Source organism: Esox lucius, chromosome 2, assembly GCF_011004845.1.
Source record: "Esox lucius isolate fEsoLuc1 chromosome 2, fEsoLuc1.pri, whole genome shotgun sequence".
Classification (NCBI taxonomy): domain Eukaryota; kingdom Metazoa; phylum Chordata; class Actinopteri; order Esociformes; family Esocidae; genus Esox; species Esox lucius.
This window is the reverse complement of record NC_047570.1, coordinates 34,397,009-34,415,462: the sequence shown is the minus strand read 5'-3', so window position 1 is coordinate 34,415,462 and position 18,454 is coordinate 34,397,009. Positions and strand designations below refer to the sequence as shown.

At 45.5% G+C, this 18,454-nt stretch overlaps 1 protein-coding gene across 5 annotated transcripts in view; it reads right to left on the bottom strand.

The window, feature by feature from the left end:
* LOC105026502 (multiple epidermal growth factor-like domains protein 11) overlaps window positions 1-18,454 on the bottom strand; it is a 118,213-nt gene that overhangs the window by 24,238 nt on the left and 75,521 nt on the right. For all 5 annotated transcript variants that reach the window (XM_029123898.2, XM_029123899.2, XM_029123900.2 and 2 more), the window contains exons 6-11: window positions 15,698-15,944; window positions 14,877-14,997; window positions 13,756-13,892; window positions 11,354-11,566; window positions 9,500-9,674; window positions 705-825 (exon numbers count right to left, since the gene is read on the bottom strand). In XM_029123898.2, the coding sequence (XP_028979731.2) occupies window positions 705-825; window positions 9,500-9,674; window positions 11,354-11,566; window positions 13,756-13,892; window positions 14,877-14,997; window positions 15,698-15,944 (1,014 nt within the window). The remainder of the gene's footprint in view (window positions 1-704; window positions 826-9,499; window positions 9,675-11,353; window positions 11,567-13,755; window positions 13,893-14,876; window positions 14,998-15,697; window positions 15,945-18,454) is intronic.

Below are 18,454 nucleotides of genomic sequence, written 5' to 3'. Positions count from 1 at the left end.
CACTCTCTGAACTTTGCGAAGCGTCATCCCCAAGATCCACTCTGATGTCGGTCTTTAATTAGCCGTCATGCCCACGGAGGCTCAATGCCACTTAAATATTTAAACGCATTGACATTGAGAAGTACTGGAGTGGAGGAGGAATTAAGTTATTTGCAGCTCTTTATCCACCCCCCCCCCAACTCTCTTTCTTTTTCTTTCACCCTCTCACTGTCTCTCTCTCTCTTTCTTTCCTCTCTGAAAAGGACCTTGTAATTGAGTGCTGATCGTTAGTACCGTCACCTTATTCTAATGGACTATTGATTGATTGATGGAGCCGGTTCATGAGTAGACTGTGATTTGAGGGTTGAGTCTAATAGCCCCGGGTAGATTCCTCTCCGCCATTACATTCCTCCGGCAACCTGCAGTTTTTCTGTCTCACTGTTAGAATAACCCTGCAGTGTCTCCTAGGAACCCCTGAGTGATGAAGTGTTGTTGTTTATGGTTGTGTCTGAGGAAGAGGTGGAGGACGTGAGGAAGAGATGGAGGACGTGCTACACACAAAGTTCCAGACTCTCAGTAAACTATCAAAACACGAGGTTTAAAGTCAAAGGCAGGAGAGAAACACACACAGAGTTCCTAATAAGTGAAGAGGAGGCCGACTGAGACTGAGGAAGAGGGAGAGCGAGCAAAACAAAAATAGCGTGGAATCAGACGGCCGACGCTACCTTCCCTGCAGATGCAGGATCCGTCGATGTGGGAGCAGGCGATCTCGTTGTGGCAGGAGCAGCGAGAGGAGCAGTTGGTCCCATACGTCCCGGCAGGACACGCCACAGAGCAGTCATCCCCCTGTGAAGGTTTCAGACAGAAATGCTTAACACAGGGGACGAACTGATATGAATTTGCACAATAAATGGTACAGTGATTTCACTCTGCGGGGATGTTTTAAATTGTCTAGAATTTATTTCAAGTGATCAGGTTTTGTTCAACAGCAGAACCTGAAGGTGACACTACAAACATAAAAACAAAAATCGAGAACAAAGTCTGTTCGGATAGCTGTATCTAGAAGGGATCTTTTAGTAATGCTTTAGCGGTACAAAAAACAATGTTTAAATCAACATGTTCACTCTAAAATCAAACGTGTGTTTGACGTTGCCAGGCTTTAACATGTTGAGATGAGTCCATTTTGCACGCCATCTGTTGTTTAGATCCATATTTTCTTGAATCCCAAATGAATGGAAAAGATAGGCGAGTCTAATTCAATAACTTTACACTGAATCAGCTGGGAGAGAAAAAGTTGGATTCACACACACAACAGATGGTATGAAATACACTCTCATCTCCACATGAAACCATTTTGAGAATTGAAAACGTCTAATAAACTTTGATTTCGGAGTGAACTGCCCTTTTGGCCCACATACCTTATCCACATCCACAAACCTGAAACAAACCAGCTCAGTTAGAAAAGACTGGAATACTCTAACAGCACTATTAATTAGTTTACAATGTAAACTCACTGTCAAGTACAAAGATCTATTACATTCCTTAACCCCATCTGCCCTCTCCTTCGCTCTCCAGACACTGAAAAGAAGTAATGCAACTGAATGGAACCTGATACGGTAATGTGTGATTGCTGATGGATGGTTCATTTATCGACATAGTTTCACCGAACATTGACTGGCTTTCGGATCATCCTGGCAACTACACTCAACCATTAGTGTGAGAAAATGACTATGCATTTTCTAGTGAACTGACACGCTGTAATAACTATGGCATGACAGCAGAATACAGACTCACTCGACGGGAAGTGTCCTGGAACTTGGCGTGGAGTCCACAAAGCTGCAGGCATAAAAGAAACGCCTGAGCCAAGTTTCAGCATACATTTTGTATGGAGACACGGAGGCTAGGTTGGAGATGACAGACACCACCTCTCTCTGAGAACAGGACGTTTCCGTTTTAGTGGTGACTCTGAGGCAGGTGGGCATGGAGAACTCTCCGCTCAGAGTCTCTGAGAGTTTTTCAGGCAAGGCAATTAAGAAAATATAATTTAAATGACAGCCTGGCAAGAGGCCCAAGGCCCGCTGAGACAGAGTGTTGGATAAAACATTCAAATGAAAACGTATACAACGAAAAACAGAAATGGACAGAGGTAGTCTGTGCTGTTCATAAAGTCCGGTTTCTAAACAAACAGGGGCAGTAGCACATGGGTAAGTATTACAAAATGACTATAACAGAGAAAGACCCTGAAGAAATGAGAACAAAGTCCAATAACGAGGCTCAAACGTAAAAAAAACAATATTCAAACATGCCCAAAAGAAAAATATGCATGGTACATAAAGAAAAAAGTGACAAATGTAAGAACCTATGAATAACAACTAATACCACTGAGTAACAACTAAGAATGTGTGTAACTATTGACACGAGACCTCAGTGTTGAGTTAGATGCCTGTGAAGTGGTGGCAAAATGAAGGACTGCATGATGCAGTCAAGAGCCTTCGGTGTAGCGCTTGAGGCTAGCTCACACAGTAACTATGTATTATGTATTTATTTCATTTATTTATTTACCTCTATTTATACAGGGAACTCAACCGAGGCCAGGTTCTCTTTTACAGCTAAGCCCTCTATTACAACAATTAAGATAACTACAAAATGGAAATTCAACACACATTAAGAACATTTACCACTGACAACTGGTATCACTGAAGGCCAACACAAAGACACAAGCACAGCGAATGTCTTTCTGTGGACGCAGGGAAAAAACGGCAAAGTTTCCTGACAAAGTTCTCTACATGGCTGGGTGGTGTTCACCTTCTCATCCAGCCAATCTCCCAGAGATTTGCCTTTTACTAGCTCGATAAAATAATTGCAAGTTAATAATTATATGGTCAGTGTCTTTAGAAAAAACATACTTTTAATTTCAGAGGAATTCCGGACAAGCTTGGAGTTGCAACGGTACTTTTTTTCTGTCTAAGATTTATTTTCAGGCATTACAATTACTGTACAGTAAAGGACTGAGATACTTTCACTGAAAGAGCAGCGGGTCGGACTCAAACCCACACAGCAGACCCCCCCCCCCCCCAACCTGTTGAGTGGTATTAAAACCAGTTGTGCTTTTTTCAAAATACAAAATCAAACGGCTTCAGAAGAGAACATTATCATCTGAACTGAAATTTACACCAGCTGTCTCAATGTCCCCCAATTTTGTTGGTACAGATAACTCTAAAGTGTTCAACTTACAAACATCTACCTTAAAGATGCAGTTGGCAATGGTTACCAACTGGTCAAGCCCTGGAAATTGTGTACCATGTCATATATATATTATTTTGTACCCCAAGTCATCAACACCAGTCACTTTCAAACTTGGAATATAAAGGCTAACTGAGGCATAATAGTGATTCTACTTATAAATGAAGCACATATATATATATATATATATATATATATATATATATATATATATATATATATATATATATATATTATATATATATTATTACACATCCAGCTCTTCCCAAATATGTTGTTAATCGCAAATATCCCAGAATGCATCTTTAACACAGGTTCGATTACGCAGGTAGTTCACAAACCCCTCCAGAGCTCGATCAGCAATTCCAATACACCTTAATCTCTTTTACTAGGACAGTAAAGTACAGATACAGAAAAATACAAACACACAATGCAGCTTTAAATCCAGGGCACAGTGGAATTCATTAAAAACCTTCAGAGTTGCTGTAGCACTGCTGTGGGCAGACCTGAACCCTGATTGCATGCCTCTCAAAATGATGTTTTCCTGGAGGTAGGCTTTAAGCTGCTTATTGACTAGGGACTCCAATACTTTTGCCAGAACAGACAACTTAAACGTGGGCCAAAAGTTATTCAGTTGAGTTGGATTGCCCCGCTTTCCAAAGAAGTAGGACAAATTGTGATTTCCAGGACTTGGGGATTTTATTACATTCTTAGGTGAAGTTCGAGATGCATGTTAAAAGAGCAGCAATGATTGCTGCTAAATCGTGAATGTCAGGTAATTTCACAGGGGGCACATTTGGATGGTCAACCCTGCAGAATAATAGGTTTGCATTTCGAAAATGCTGATTAAAAGAGTTCAAAATAGCGGTTCGCTCGGTTACCACCTGTGAGTCAACCTGCAGTTGATTATGGAGCGGTGCTTCATTTTTGCTCTCAGTCTTTCACTACATGCCAATGTCTGGAAGAATCATTCAGTTAATCAGCACAAGTAGTGTTGGTGGAATTTTAAGTGTAGTCATTCTTCTTCTCCTGCCTTCTACTTACCACTGCCTGAGGCGATCTTCACAAATGGGAAACCTCCCATTATCATCCCTTGGCTTTAGCTCTCTGTGCTAACAGCCCAGTCAGTTCACAGACAAACTGGGGATCGAATCCATGTAAATACGTCACCTGTACACGGAATGCGAAGTTAAGGGAACATTTAAAATTCTCAGAATTTTTTTCGGGCTGAGAGATTCTGAATTGCCTGCTTATTCCTCCCTGATTCAGAGGATCTTCGACTGGGGTATAGTGTATGTGGGAAAATGAATTTATTGAATGGTTCCCGGAATTGTGCAACCATACACATGAACCATCATTAGCATTCAACTCTTACTCAATCAGACGGGACCCTGGGGGGGGTGCCTCTCACGTACAGTAGAACACTCAGCTAATTAAATTAAATATGAAGTATGTCAAATTAAAACAAGAGACCCCCGACCGACCCTGTGTCTGTTAATTACCCTTCATCTAATATTCACAAATCTAAGAGGAAGGAATGAGACCTTTCCCAAGACAACTTCCTAGTTTTAGGAATCAAAAGACGGTCCCGTACTACTTTCCAGACAGAAGGAAAAGAGGCTCCAGGGAGGTACCAGAAGGATGCTTTGGCTGTCCGTTTAGGGAAACCCTTTATTTAGGATGAAGGCCTTGTTTAAGTCTGTAGAACTAGAAGAGGTCCAGTATCTGGTGGTCAGAGCCACTGAACATGGGCGGATGATAGACGACTGACTAAAAAGAGGGAGAATGTCTGGCCCCACATCGTGTTGAATGAAACCCAACAGAGGGGCACCAGGGAATGGTTAGCGCACGCACACACACACACACACACACACACTGCTCAGTGCTGTCACAGTAATGAGTATACGCGTATGTGCATGTGTCTATGGAATGTTTACAGAGAGTTACTGTACATTCCCTGGTTGGTCGTCCTGTCCAGTTAAACTCTAAGATGGGAAGTGAAGAACCACAAAGATTGTGACTTTATCTGCGTGAAGAAAATGTGTTTTTATTCACGGGGTGTTTGGCTAAAGACAGATGCAAACATGTGGACAGTCATCCAACAAATTGCACTAGCGCCTCTTGCCAGAGTACTCAACTCTCACCCTGCGAGGGCCGGTGTCTTCTGGTTTTCTACCTCATCACTAATGTCACCCACCTGGTAACCCAGGTCTAAATCAGTCTCTGGTTAGAACTTTGCAGTGTAAAAACAGACTGAAACTGGCTTTCCAGTCCAGAGTTGAGTTTCAGGGGCCTACTGTGTCAGATTTTTCACATCTTGTTTCTGTACATAGATTTCTGTCGACATAGTTTATACAGTGAAGTTACGCTCCTGCTCCACCTGTTCTTCACATTATCCTAGACAACTGCCACATTGTCACAGGCCAGCAGTATACATGTCATCTCACGTAGCCCCTAAACTACATAGCACAGCTACACGGAACGCCATGTGTGTACAGTCAAAGTTGTCCATCTGCCTAACCCCAGTACCTGAGCTACTTCAGATTTGCAAGCACTTCAGACATGGCAAGACATGTTTTATTTATATTAAACACCCTGGTAAATTACGTTAGTGGCCCAGGCAGCAAGCAGGAATGCTGCTCGAATGTAGCTTGGGATGATTTCATTGACAGTTCTGGTTCTTCACATCCAGGAAATGCCAGTTCAGCATATATGTACGTCTGACAAGGGCGGATAAATCATGTCCTGGGCTGTTTTGTAATGAGACTGTTTTTCTGGTTGCCCAAACCACATTTAGTCATGCTATTTAGGTAGGGAGTGAGGCTGTTAAGTGAAACAGAGTAGAACTGGCCTTGAGCACAATTGGAGAGCACAGGAAGAACTGACCAAAAATGTGTCTTCAACATACTCTTAATACAGCTAGGAAACAGTGTTGTCTAATCAATGTATTTCAAAACCTTTTTCTGTAATGAATACAACATGGAAAACCAGGTGGAGTGGTTACGCAGAGCGTATAATTCCAAAAGCCAAAATCCAGAGGACAGGCAGGCAGAGTTCGGCAAACGGGAGATCACATAGGCAACAGTACAAAAACAGACAGGCTAATTCAGGCTAATTCAGAGTTGGAGATAACAGGCAGAAACTGGTCGGTACACTTGTAAAATATAAAAACTAGAGAATAGCAATAGACAGGCTTAGTATGTCGTAACCAATACAAACAACACCTCACAAAGAAAGCGTGACACAAACCAAACTAAATAATGGAGCACTAATAAAACAGGTGTTCAGACGTTCATGATGAACAGGACGTGCGTGGTGTTCCAGAGGTAGGGGCTGAGAGTGTAGAGTCAATCTTACAGTTTCCTGGTGTTACATTCTGTTTGTTGCCTAAACATTTGGTAGCAAGTTGAAAGTTGAGTCTGTGCATGTTTGTGGATGTGTGTGTTTGAAGGATATATGTGTGTGTTTGTGGATGTGTGTGTTTGTAAGGATATACGTGTGTGTTTGATGATGTGTGTGTTTGTAAGGATATGTGTGTGTTTGTTGATGTGTGTGTTTGTAAGGATATGTGTGTGTTTGTGGATGTGTGTGTTTGTAAGGATATGTGTGTGTTTGTGGATGTGTGTGTGTGTGTGTGTGTTTGTAAGGATATATGTGTGTGTTTGTGGATATGTGTGTTTGTAAGGATATATGTGTGTGTTTGTGGATATGTGTGTTTGTAAGGATATATGTGTGTGTTTGTAAGGATATATGTGTGTGTGTGATGATGTGTGTGTTTGTAAGTATATGTGTGTGTTTGTGGATGTGTGTGTTTGTAAGGATATGTGTGTGTTTGTGGATGTGTGTGTTTGTAAAGATATATGTGTGTTTGCAAGTGTGTGTGGGTCTTTGTGAAATACAGGATGTGTATACAAGTGCATTTGAGGCAGGGGAGTGTGTGAAGTTAAATCATTTTTCCAGTACTAATGTCTCATGACATTGATATTCCCATCAAATCACAGGATGGCCTTTGGGTGTAAAAACATTTGAATCTGTTTGCAGTAGCCTCTTCTGCTGTGCATTAAAGTAAAATTCAACACATCGTAATGAGTATGGGGACAGAAGTTTGTGTAGCATCCATTCACATTCACTTGTACATTTCTGTATATTTCATTATATAGCCTACAATACTAGTACATTGCACGTTATTTACATGAAATAACACATAACAGTACACCACATTACAGTACACTACTTTACATTACACTACACTATATTACAGTACACAACATTACATTACACTACACTATATTACAGTACACCACATTGCAGTACACTACGTTAGAGTACATTGTACTAAATTGTAGTAAATTACATGACCCTGCATTACATTTCTCTACATAACACTATGAGGCTGCACCTTCACTAACAGAGTACTTCTGCCAACTCCACTCCATCTACATCATATTAGTGTTGGGTTTTGGGTCATGCTGTTACGATCACTATTGTATCATGTTGTGTTTATTTTATTCAAACCTTTATTTATTCAGGGAAGTCCCATTGAGACCAAAGTCTCATTTTCAAAGGAGCTCCACTTCTGAAAGATGCAGCAAAGTACATAATGAGGAACCAGTGATGAAAACGACAACAAACACAGTGGAAGCCTCGGGCTCTGTTCCTGATACTCTACCGGTTGGGGATGTGTCCTCTGTGGGCTGGTTGGGGCCATGTTCTCTGTGGGCTGGTTGGGGATGTGTTCTCTGTGGCCTGGTTGGGGCCATGTTCTCTGTGGGCTGGTTGGGGATGTGTTCTCTGTGGCCTGGTTGGGGCCATGTTCTATGTGGCCTGATTGGGGATGTGTTCTCTGTGGGCTGGTTAGGGATGTGTTCTCTGTGGCCTGGTTGGGGCCATGTTCTATGTGGCCTGATTGGGGATGTGTTCTCTGTGGCCTGATTGGGGATGTGTTATCTGTGGCCTGATTGGGGATGTGTTCTCTGTGGGCTGGTTAGGGATGTGTTCTCGGTGGCCTAGCTGGGGATGTGTTCTCTGTGACTTGGTGGGGGATGTGTTCTCTGTGGGCTGGTTGGGGATGTGTTCTCTGTGACCTGGTTGGGGATGTGTTCTCTGTGACCTGGTTGGGGATGTGTTCTCTGTGGGCTGGTTGGGGATGTGTTCTCTGTGACCTGGTTGGGGATGTGTTCTCTGTGACCTGGTTGGGGATGTGTTCTCTGTGGGCTGGTTGGGGCCATGTTCTCTGTGACCTGGTTGGGAATGTGTTCTCTGTTGGCTGGTTGGGGTCATGTTCTCTGTGGGCTGGTTGGGGGTGTGTTCTCTGTGGGCTGGTTGGGTCCATGTTCTCTGTGACCTGGTTGGGGCCATGTTCTCTGTGACCTGGTTGGGGATGTGTTCTCTGTGACCTGGTTGGGGATGTGTTCTCTGTGACCTGGTTGGGGATGTGTTCTCTGTGGGCTGGTTGGGAATGTGTTCTCTGTGTTGTTACCTGACATCTGTGAGGCCCTTCGGTGCTGCTCCTCTCATCCTCTCCCTGTGTGTCTTTAACAACAGACTGTGTGTCCTCAGGCACTCAGGTTTGTGCTGTGCAGGTTAACAGTGTGTGTGTGTGTGTGTGTGTGTGTGCGCCTGTGTGGGAGCCTGCTTGTCTGCCAGACTGTGTTCATCTTTTCCATCTATGAGCACTTTAGCTCTGGGTAGTTAAGTGGACCGGTTTGTGTTCAAGGCTGACCCGTCTCTTGTTATCTGTCCCCGTCTCCGAGCAGAACTGCGGCTACGTTCCAAATGTCACACTGTTTCTCATACAGTCCACTACCACTGACCACAGCCCGGGCTCAAAGCAGTGCACTATGTATGGAATAGGGTGCCACCTGGGACACATTTGAAGCTTTCTCAAGCTGGGTAGGGTCCGTTCCGTGACTCCTCTCTCCATTCTAAAGCCTGTTTCCTTTCCACTGGGAAGGCTTTGCAAAATGCTCTGATAACGCTCCCGGTAATGTTGATTTTCAACCAACGGTACCAGAGCTTCAAAAAAGCATCTGGTACTTATTTTTGTAAATAGACCGAGGTCACATTGTCCTTTTTCGAGTGGGAGCAGTTAAGGTTAACTGGCTTGCTCAAGGGCAGAAATACAGATTATTGACCTTGCGGCAAAAACTGGCAACGCCCGCGCTACAGCTCAGGTAGTCTGACAGCAGGGCTACCCTTGTACAGTGACTGTGTGTATTCGTGTGTGTGTGTGTTTCATTCTGTTTGTGTGTTTGTGTGAGCGTGTGCGCGTGCTCACCATGTACCCGGGGGCACAGACGCAGGCCCCCGTGACACCCTCGCAGTCCGCCCCGTTGGCACACACGCACGGCTCCTTGCAGCCCTCGCCATAGTAACCAGACGGACAGGTCTCGTTGCAGAACAGCCCCGCCCATCCCGCGGCGCAGGCACATTCCCCCGACAACGGGTGGCAGCTGGGATCAGAGGAGAGAGGAAGAGGAGAGAGGAAGAGGAGAGAGGAAGAGGAGAGAGGAAGAGGACGGATCAGAGGAGAAAGCGTTACGAGCCGTGTGCACAGGAGAGAGGCGTGGGGATGCATTATGCAGCTTTCGCCGTCAAAACTTTAACTCGTACCGAAGATGAAACGCGACACACGAAACATGACACACGACATCTAAACACGAGGCTTTGTAGTCCGTGCTTCGACACAACACAACCACTCGAAAAAGTAGTGCACTACTTTGAACAAGATGTTAATAGGAGCCTTGGTTAAAATAAGTGCACTAAAAGAAAGCATTGCACTATACGGGGGGCCAATGGGGACAAACACAGATTCCCTTTTTACTTTTATCAAAGATTGATGATACTGTAGCTAGATACTGTAAATATCCCTCAGGTCTTGTGGTGGGGTGTTTGTGTGTTATGCAGTAAATGCGTCTCTCTCTGTTCCTCTGAGACGGTCCTGGCTATATAATCTGGATCAGATCACCAAAACGCCATATGGGCCATTCTTCTTACTTAGAATAAAGTCAGGTTCAATTGAGAGTTACAACACACTTATGTTGATGTTAACACAGGCTTCAGAATGATCTATTGGAGTGCAGATGCTTCCCTGGTGTTGGAAAACGTTTTTTTTCATGGACGCCATTTGCTATTGGTTGTTCTTAACACCGCTAACCCAACACTTTGAGAGCCTGCACATAATGACAAAGCACAGAGTAGGCAAGCAGAATGTATCAACATTTACAATCATAATTGATTATAGCCTAGCAGATGATGCTTTAATCTACCAACTTTCATCTTTTCACTGTTTTAAAAAATGGAACTTCATCACAAAACCCCCTCATTAAGTGGCAGTGTAAAATGCTGTACACATAACCCTCAAGGAGGGTTGACACGAGCTGGTTAGCAACACAAAAGAAGTCAAAGTCAACCCGAGAGCCCAGGCTAACAGGTGATAAAATCCCAGTTCAACCCTTACCTGACTGATCTTTGTCAAACCTTGCCAGTCAGGGGGGGTCATCATTCTGTCGTACCTTGTTTGCTCCTTCAAGAACCCGGGGATACGGACATAACTTTAAGTTCCCTTTAAGTTGATCACTCGACTGGATGCATCCCATGGTAGGGCACATACCTCTGTAGGACACATCCCTCGGTAGGGCAGCCCCAAAGCAACATGGAATACGCGGACTAGCTGTTCCGTGACTCCGCTGAGGACCTTGAGGAAATTAAACGTGTGTGAGGTGAAGCCTGGCTCACCGCGGAACAGATATCCAACCATAGTCAACCCTTTGAGCGATGCCCAAATGAGGTGAGGGGAGGGCACACCCAGCTCAGAGACTCTCCAGTGTCTGTCATGGAGAAAGGCTCGGTAACCCATTGGGTCAGCCTCTGCTTACACAGCGCCCAACCCCAAACTGGTTTGGCTGACAAATATTTCATGTTTTGCATTTGGGGTGACCAGCTCAGCTAATAGGCTTCACCTACTCTGCTCAAATGCCTAAGACAGGGCCACGACACCAGATGGCGCTGTGCAACTCTGAGACAGTGGATCGGGCCCTTACCAGCTGTGAAAGTTGTGACTTAACCGAGCCAACCTGTTGTGTATGGCAGTGAGGTGACGGACCGACACAGAACCATTCTGTCACAGTACCTGAGGGTGTTGGGGGTGTTGCAGGGACAGTATTTGTCACAGATGAGTCCATAGAGTCCGGAGGGACAGAACCGGTCCTGGCAGCTGGGACCCTTGAAGCCTTCGTCGCAGAGACACGCCCCGTTGATGTGATAGCATCTCGCCCCGTTCTGACAGTCACACTTATAGGCACACTGAGGCCCATAGGAACCCACAGGGCACTCATCCTGACACCTAGAGAGAGAGGGAGGGAGGGAGGGACCGAGGGAGGGAGTGAGAAGAAAGAGAGGTGGACAGCCAGGAGAAAAGAAGAAAAAATAAGAGAGAGATAGAGAGAAAATTGGTATACAGAGAAAGAGAGAGAGAAGTCAGGGACAGAGAAACAGAGGGAAACAGAGAGAGAGAGAGAGAGAGAGAGAGAGAGAGAAGTGAGAGATCAGAAACAAAGAGGTAGACATAGTGAAGGATGTATATTGTAATGTCATCATTTTGCTGGATAACCTGACCTCTTGGAGGACAGCTGAGCGTGACGTGCAGCACCGACATACATTATCAACACCTCACGCAACGTCAGTATCATAACACCCTGCTTTAACTTCCCAGGTTACAGCGTTACCTCCATTTCACCAACAACAACGCTAATTAATCCCAATGAGTCGAGCCCACTGACACCCCGAAATGTCACGTTCTCCAAATACCGCGGCCTTAGGTACCGCCCCCCCCCCCCCCCCCCCCCCTCCGCCGGGTACCACAACACCAGCATCCGGTGTTACTGGGCGGGTCAGCGGGGCGGACATTAGACAGGGCCCTGGACGCTGAAGCTCAAGGTGAATCTCTAGTCATTAATTGTAATGAATATTACCCACAGCACAGAGGATGAGGCTGTCTATGTGTGGAATTGTAATGAGGGGGTGGGGGGGTGGGGGGGTGGGGGTTGGGAGGAGTTGAATGTTAAAGTCTGCGATCCAAACGGCATCCGTATCCCCTTTGTAGTGCACTCACATCATCCGGAGGGGCCTGGTACCCGGGCAGGGGATAGGATGGACGTTTGGGACGCGGACGATATTAAGTATACAATCCTTCGGTGTTTATAACACATCCCAGACAGGAGTTAAGACAGAGACGAATCGCTCAAATAATCACACAGGCTTTCTGTGGTCTCCGTCTAGAAACATGTGGGAATGGAGGCAAGTAAATGCGAGATAATCCCTCGCAGGATAATACACCTGTCGGTATTGTAATGAATGGGGGTGATTTGGCTAGATTTTAAATTAAGAGAAGGGGGGGGGTGAGTGAATGTATGTGTGTGTAGGTGTGTGTGCGTGTATGTGTGTGTCTATGTGTGTGTGTGTGTGTCAGGTTAAAGGAAAGGTATTCCTCTGGACAATGAGTCTAGCAGAGGTAATAAATCCATATGCCAGAGAGAGAAAGAGAGAAAGAAGGATGAGAGGACAGGACAGATAGGATGGAGAGGACGGAACTAAGAACTAGTTATTTCAATTGACTTCTTGTAAACGTTTTCCCCGGGTTGTTAAAGAGGTAAATTATACCCAGAGTGGAGGAAGACTCAGAGAGAGAGGAAGACAGAGAGAAAACGCGAGGGGGGAGGGGCAGGAGAGGGAGAGAGAGAGAGGGACAGAGAAGGACGTGGGGAGAGAGAGAGATGGAGGGATGGAGGAAGTCGGAGACAGGGTTTAAGAAATGGAAGAGATGGAAATAAGCAGGCATAAAGAGAGGTGAAGATGGAGACAGGCATTTAAAAATAAAAGGAATGCATTGAAACCGGGCCCCCACTTGAGGACACCTCCAGACAATAATTAGCTCAAGCAGAAATTCCGACATTCATGTATGGAAAATAGAAGTTAAACAAAATGGAATACCAATTTGAAATCCTTTCATGCGCACATGATACCTGACCCATACTGATGAGAATAAACTTATGATGAAGAGCCCTATTTGAGCATATTCATTACACTGTATTCCAATTACGTACACAGATATATTCTATGTATATTCCAGCTATAGACATATTCTCTCTCTCCTGTTTATATATTATATACACACACATACACACACAGACACACGATCAACACGTCTCCTATGTACTGTATATTATATACTACTGCTCTTAGTATCTTTCATTCTTCTTAACTGTCTCTTCTTAACTCTTCACTATCTAACCTCTTTTGGTTTTCAGCTCTCTCGTCCCTCCTCTCATTCTGTCACTCTCTTGTATTCAACTCTCTCTCTTGCTCTGTGCCAGTCATCTCTCTGTCGTTCTGCCACTCTTTTCTTGTCCCCCCCTCATTCTTTCACTCTGTCCCCTCTCATTCTGTTACTCTCTTCTCCATCTGTTTCTAGCGTGCGCTAAGTGCTCATTCTGAGAGCCTGTAGTTTCCACAGTTCAGGGTCCAGGACTCTACCTCTCCCCACTGTAGCCTGAGGTGCACTGGCACTGCCCGCTGATGTGGTCGCACAGACCTCCGTTCCGGCAGGGGCACTCCTGGCTGCAGTTGATACCGTAGGCGCCAAATGGGCAGGGCTGTGCGCACACAGAACCCTGAGGATAACACACAAAGGGTTAGAAGGAAGGCTCGATGAACCCACATGCAGCAATTAGAAAAACCATTGTAAGGAACCTTTAGAAAAACCATTGTAAGGAACCTTTAGAAAAACCATTGTAAGGAACCTTTAGAAAAACCCTGATGGAACTCGAAGAAGTCACGATAGGAGCAATCCTGATGATAGTCCACACCGTATTGCATTTTGTGAGACATTTCTGAACATAGTGGATCTGTGGAGTGTGTGGTAGAGGACAGCAAGAAGGACAGTGGGTTCTACAGTTAGATTCACGCTCTGTAGCGTTTCACAATAAGCACATCTATGTTTTAAAATGTTTAGTGCTGCAGCATAAAAGTCACTGCTCTCTGTGCTTTGCTCGGCCGAGTTTCTAGAATCAAAACAGATGACAAACTCTGTGAATTTTGCCAAAAAGGTCTACAGCTTGTAGAAATGGTGGAGCAACAACAACAGCCTTCAGAGAATACAGTATGACAGAAATGTAGTAATGTAGAGATGGTGCTGTCATCCAACATGCAGAGTGAAAGATAACACCATTAAAACCCAGTTAACCACCTTGGGGCTGTGGGTGGGTAGTTCACTGGGCAGTCCCATGACCTGCTAGCAACGCTACATGTGGACACTCCAACAAATAGGTGAAGCGCTAGCCCGGAACCTAAAACTTTACACCACTGACTACGAAAGAGAAAAGTCCTGCCAACCTAGAACCAAAAAGATTGAAAGTGCTGCACTGCAGAATGAATGCTGTTGACGCAGTTTAGATTAAAGAAACGTTAGCTTTAAAAAATAAAATAAAAAATTGTTCGGTTGGAGAATGTTTGCGAAATAAATCAGTGAGTGAGCAACATAGTTTGAAGGATACCCTTTCCAACTGAAAGATGTGGTAAATGTATTTTTAATGTCTTAGGGAAGGCAGTGCATTATGGGTGAGTATGCGTAAAGATGCAGCGCGACTAGACTGTACCATCCACCCGGCAGGGCAGGAGCACTCCCCCGTGACATGGTGGCACGTCCCTCCGTTCTGACAGGGGCATCGCTGCTCACACTGGGCGCCATGACTACCGGAGGGACAGCGCTCACCGCAGCTGGAGGGACAAGAGAACAGGTCATCAGGGTCGCCATGAGACACATCCAAATTGCCAAATGAAATTCCTCAGAGCACCCAGGCTAAGACAGTACATTGTGAATGAAGGCAACCAAGCATCAAAACAAGGAACATTTGTGAAACTTACAGCAATGCTGAACATGAATAAAATAAAACTAGGCAAGTCAGAGCACATTTTGCAACTTGTTCCACTTCATTAGAATCAAAGGCAGTTCAATCTAGTACAGAAGCTACCTTTGGCATGTCTAGTACTACTCAATCCTGTGTTCTTGTGCTGTATTCTATTGGTTTGAAACAAATAAGCTGGACATTTTCCGATAACCACAGACACAATAACTGGCAAACCCCCAGTTGACCCCAAGACACTGCAGGGTTGTTGTGTCAGGCACCGACCCCCAGTTGACCCCAGACACCACAGGGTTGTTGTGTCCAGCCCTGACCCCCAGTTGACCCCAGACACTGCAGGGTTATTGTGTCAGGCCAGACCCTCAGTTGACCCCAGACACCACAGGGTTGTTGTGTCAGGACCCAACCCCCAGTTGACCCCAGACATCACAGGGTTGTTGTGTCAGGCCCCAACCCCCATTTGACCCCCGACACCACAGGGTTGTTGTGTCAGGTCCGGACCCCCAGTTGACCCAGACACCACACAGTTGTTGTGTCAGGCCCTGGCTACTCACGTGGCCCCGGTGTATCCCGGCGCACAGATGCACTCCCCGGTCCTGTGGTGGCAAGTGGCGCCATTCAGGCAGCGGCACTCCAGCTGGCAGCCCTTCCCGTAGAGCCCCGCCTCGCACAGCTCCTCGCAGCGCCAGCCCTGGTACCCATCAGTGCAGACGCATGCTCCCGTGATGGGGTTGCACTTGGCCCCGTTCTGGCACTGGCAACGGTTGCTGCAGTGGGGGCCCCAGAAGTCAGCCTGACAGCCTGGAGGAGAGAGGGAGCAGGTGACGTTAGACGCACAATAGCCGTCCGCTGGTTTTAACATGCGTGTTTCATCGCTCCTGTGACGAAGGCTTCAAACCAATGATATATACATATACATATGTATATATATATACATATTTATATATATGAATATATACATATACATACATATATATATATATATATACATATATATGAATGAAGATTAAGTTAATTGACTCTATATGCTGGTGTAGTGAAATATCAACACATCAGAGTTTGGTTGAGTCCCGAGAGATAGGTGAATTCTCAAGCGATGGATGTTGCATGTTGTGAGGCGGGGTGCTTTTATTTTGTCCTTTTTCCATGCAAGTGGGCAATTATTTTACTGTCTTATCCCAAGTTCCCCTCAGAGAGTAGGGTCACGGCCAGGGGTCACGGCCAGGGGTCACGGCCAGGGGTCACGGCCAGTGTCTGCCATTATCAATAGCGACCCTGAAGAGTCTTTCTCAAGGGGCTCGTCGACCGATATTTCCGAACTTGAGCGGAATCCAAATGCAGACTGACGTTGGAGTCCTGATGACAAAGAAACCAACTAAACGACAGACAAGAGGAAACACACTCCCTATTCCCAACAGTGGTCTGCTTCGACCCAGAGTCCTCCGTTTAAGAATATAAGTGCTGCACTATCAAGTGAATAGGATTTCACGTGGAAAGCAAGCCAACTGAATTAGAGGAGACACTAAAAGTAGATGTTAAACCAGACAGAGACAGCCAGACAGAAAGTTGTACAACTTTATTTCCCAGCTAGCGAGTGTCACAGGGGAGTACTGCAGTCATAGTATTAAATGTTTCATTGATATTGAACAGTGTGGTGGACAGAGACATAAATCACCTTTTCTCGCTTTCTTTCACTTCTCTCTCTCATTTGCTATCTTCCCCTTTTACTCTCTCATCTCTCTCTCTCTCTCGTCCAGCTCTCTCTATCTCGTCTATCATTTCCTATCTCTGTAAAACTCTTTATCATCAAACTGCTTCTATTATTCAACAAAGAGGAGACATTGGCGGAGCTGGGCTTAGCAGACTAATTACCATGAATCTGCTGGGGCCCCCGAACCACTTCCAACTTTCTCCACAGAAACTGCTGGGGAAAAGAAACTGTTACTAAATCAAATAAACACTTCCTCCCTCCTTCTCTCACTCTGCGGTTGTGTGACTTCTTGTATTTTTTTAAAGACATATTTTCCAGTATTTCCAGAATACTATTTTCAGTTCCGTTCGTCTGTTTGACGGAGTGGGAAAAGACGGCGCGGGCGCCGGGGGCTGGATGCTAACCCACGCTACAGCGGCACGTGCGGGTCGGCGGCAGCCGGGCCTGACGCGTGGACCACCCGGGCCCACTCTATTGTGCCACTTCCAGCTAAAACAAAAGCCATTTCAGCCTTTGAAGGCAACTGTGTGTCACAGTGGATAAACACTGTGCCAAGTCAATGGAACCATTCGGTCATTCAGTACCGGCAACAGTACACCTTAAAGTCCGGTGACAAGTCTCACAAAGGAGCATCTAGTGTTGAAAGCATATTTTTATCTACTCCGCAGGTGATCGTGACGACGGCTGACAATCCAATTGCGGCTGAGGCCTTTACAAAGAGCGACGGGGAGGTTCCGGAACGACGGGTTCCAGAAAGATAGAACTGAACTAGATTCAGAGGCAAGTGAGGTCTGCAATTTGTTCCCTCGGGCAGGGCCACAGCGACCCGGTGAAGGTCGACTCAGAAAAACCACCTACTAAGCGTCAACACAAAACGCACAGGCTCTCTTCAAAACCCTCTACCTCAATGCCAGCCAAGTTGGGACTTCTGACTGGCTCACTTGTATTTTCTCAAATTATCTGTGTAGACGTTTTTTCCCAGTAGTTCAAAAATCCCTAAACAATGCTTCTAATAAAGTAGCAAACATTTTTAGACACACAAAGTGCCTGAGTTTAAGTCCAAAATAGCAGCTTTGATGGGAGAGATGGGTTATAACGGCCCTTGCTATTTGTGTGGGTGTTTGTTTGTGTGTGTGTGTGTGTGTGTGTGTGTATCTGGGAAGGGATGACATTGAATTGGCAGAAGTATACAAAAATGCATGAAATCCTCAATCTATATCCATACTGCATGTCTGGGGTTTAGTGTGAAAGCCAGGCAGGTAGGAGAGGGGGAGGGTTTAGTGTGAAAGCCAGGCAGGCAGGAGAGAGGGAGGGTTTAGTGTGAAAGCCAGGCAGGCAGGAGAGAGGGAGGGTTTAGTGTGAAAGCCAGGCAGGCAGGAGAGGGGGAGGGTTTAGTGTGAAAGCCAGGCAGGCAGGAGAGGGGGAGGGTTTAGTGTGAAAACCAGGCAGGCAGGAGAGAGGGAGGGTTTAGTGTGAAAACCAGGCAGGCAGGAGAGAGGGAGGGTTAGTGTGATAGCCAGGCAGGCAGGAGAGGGGGAGGGTTTAGTGAATTAAGGTATGGACAATTTGCAATACTTCACAGATCCAAGAGAGAGACAGA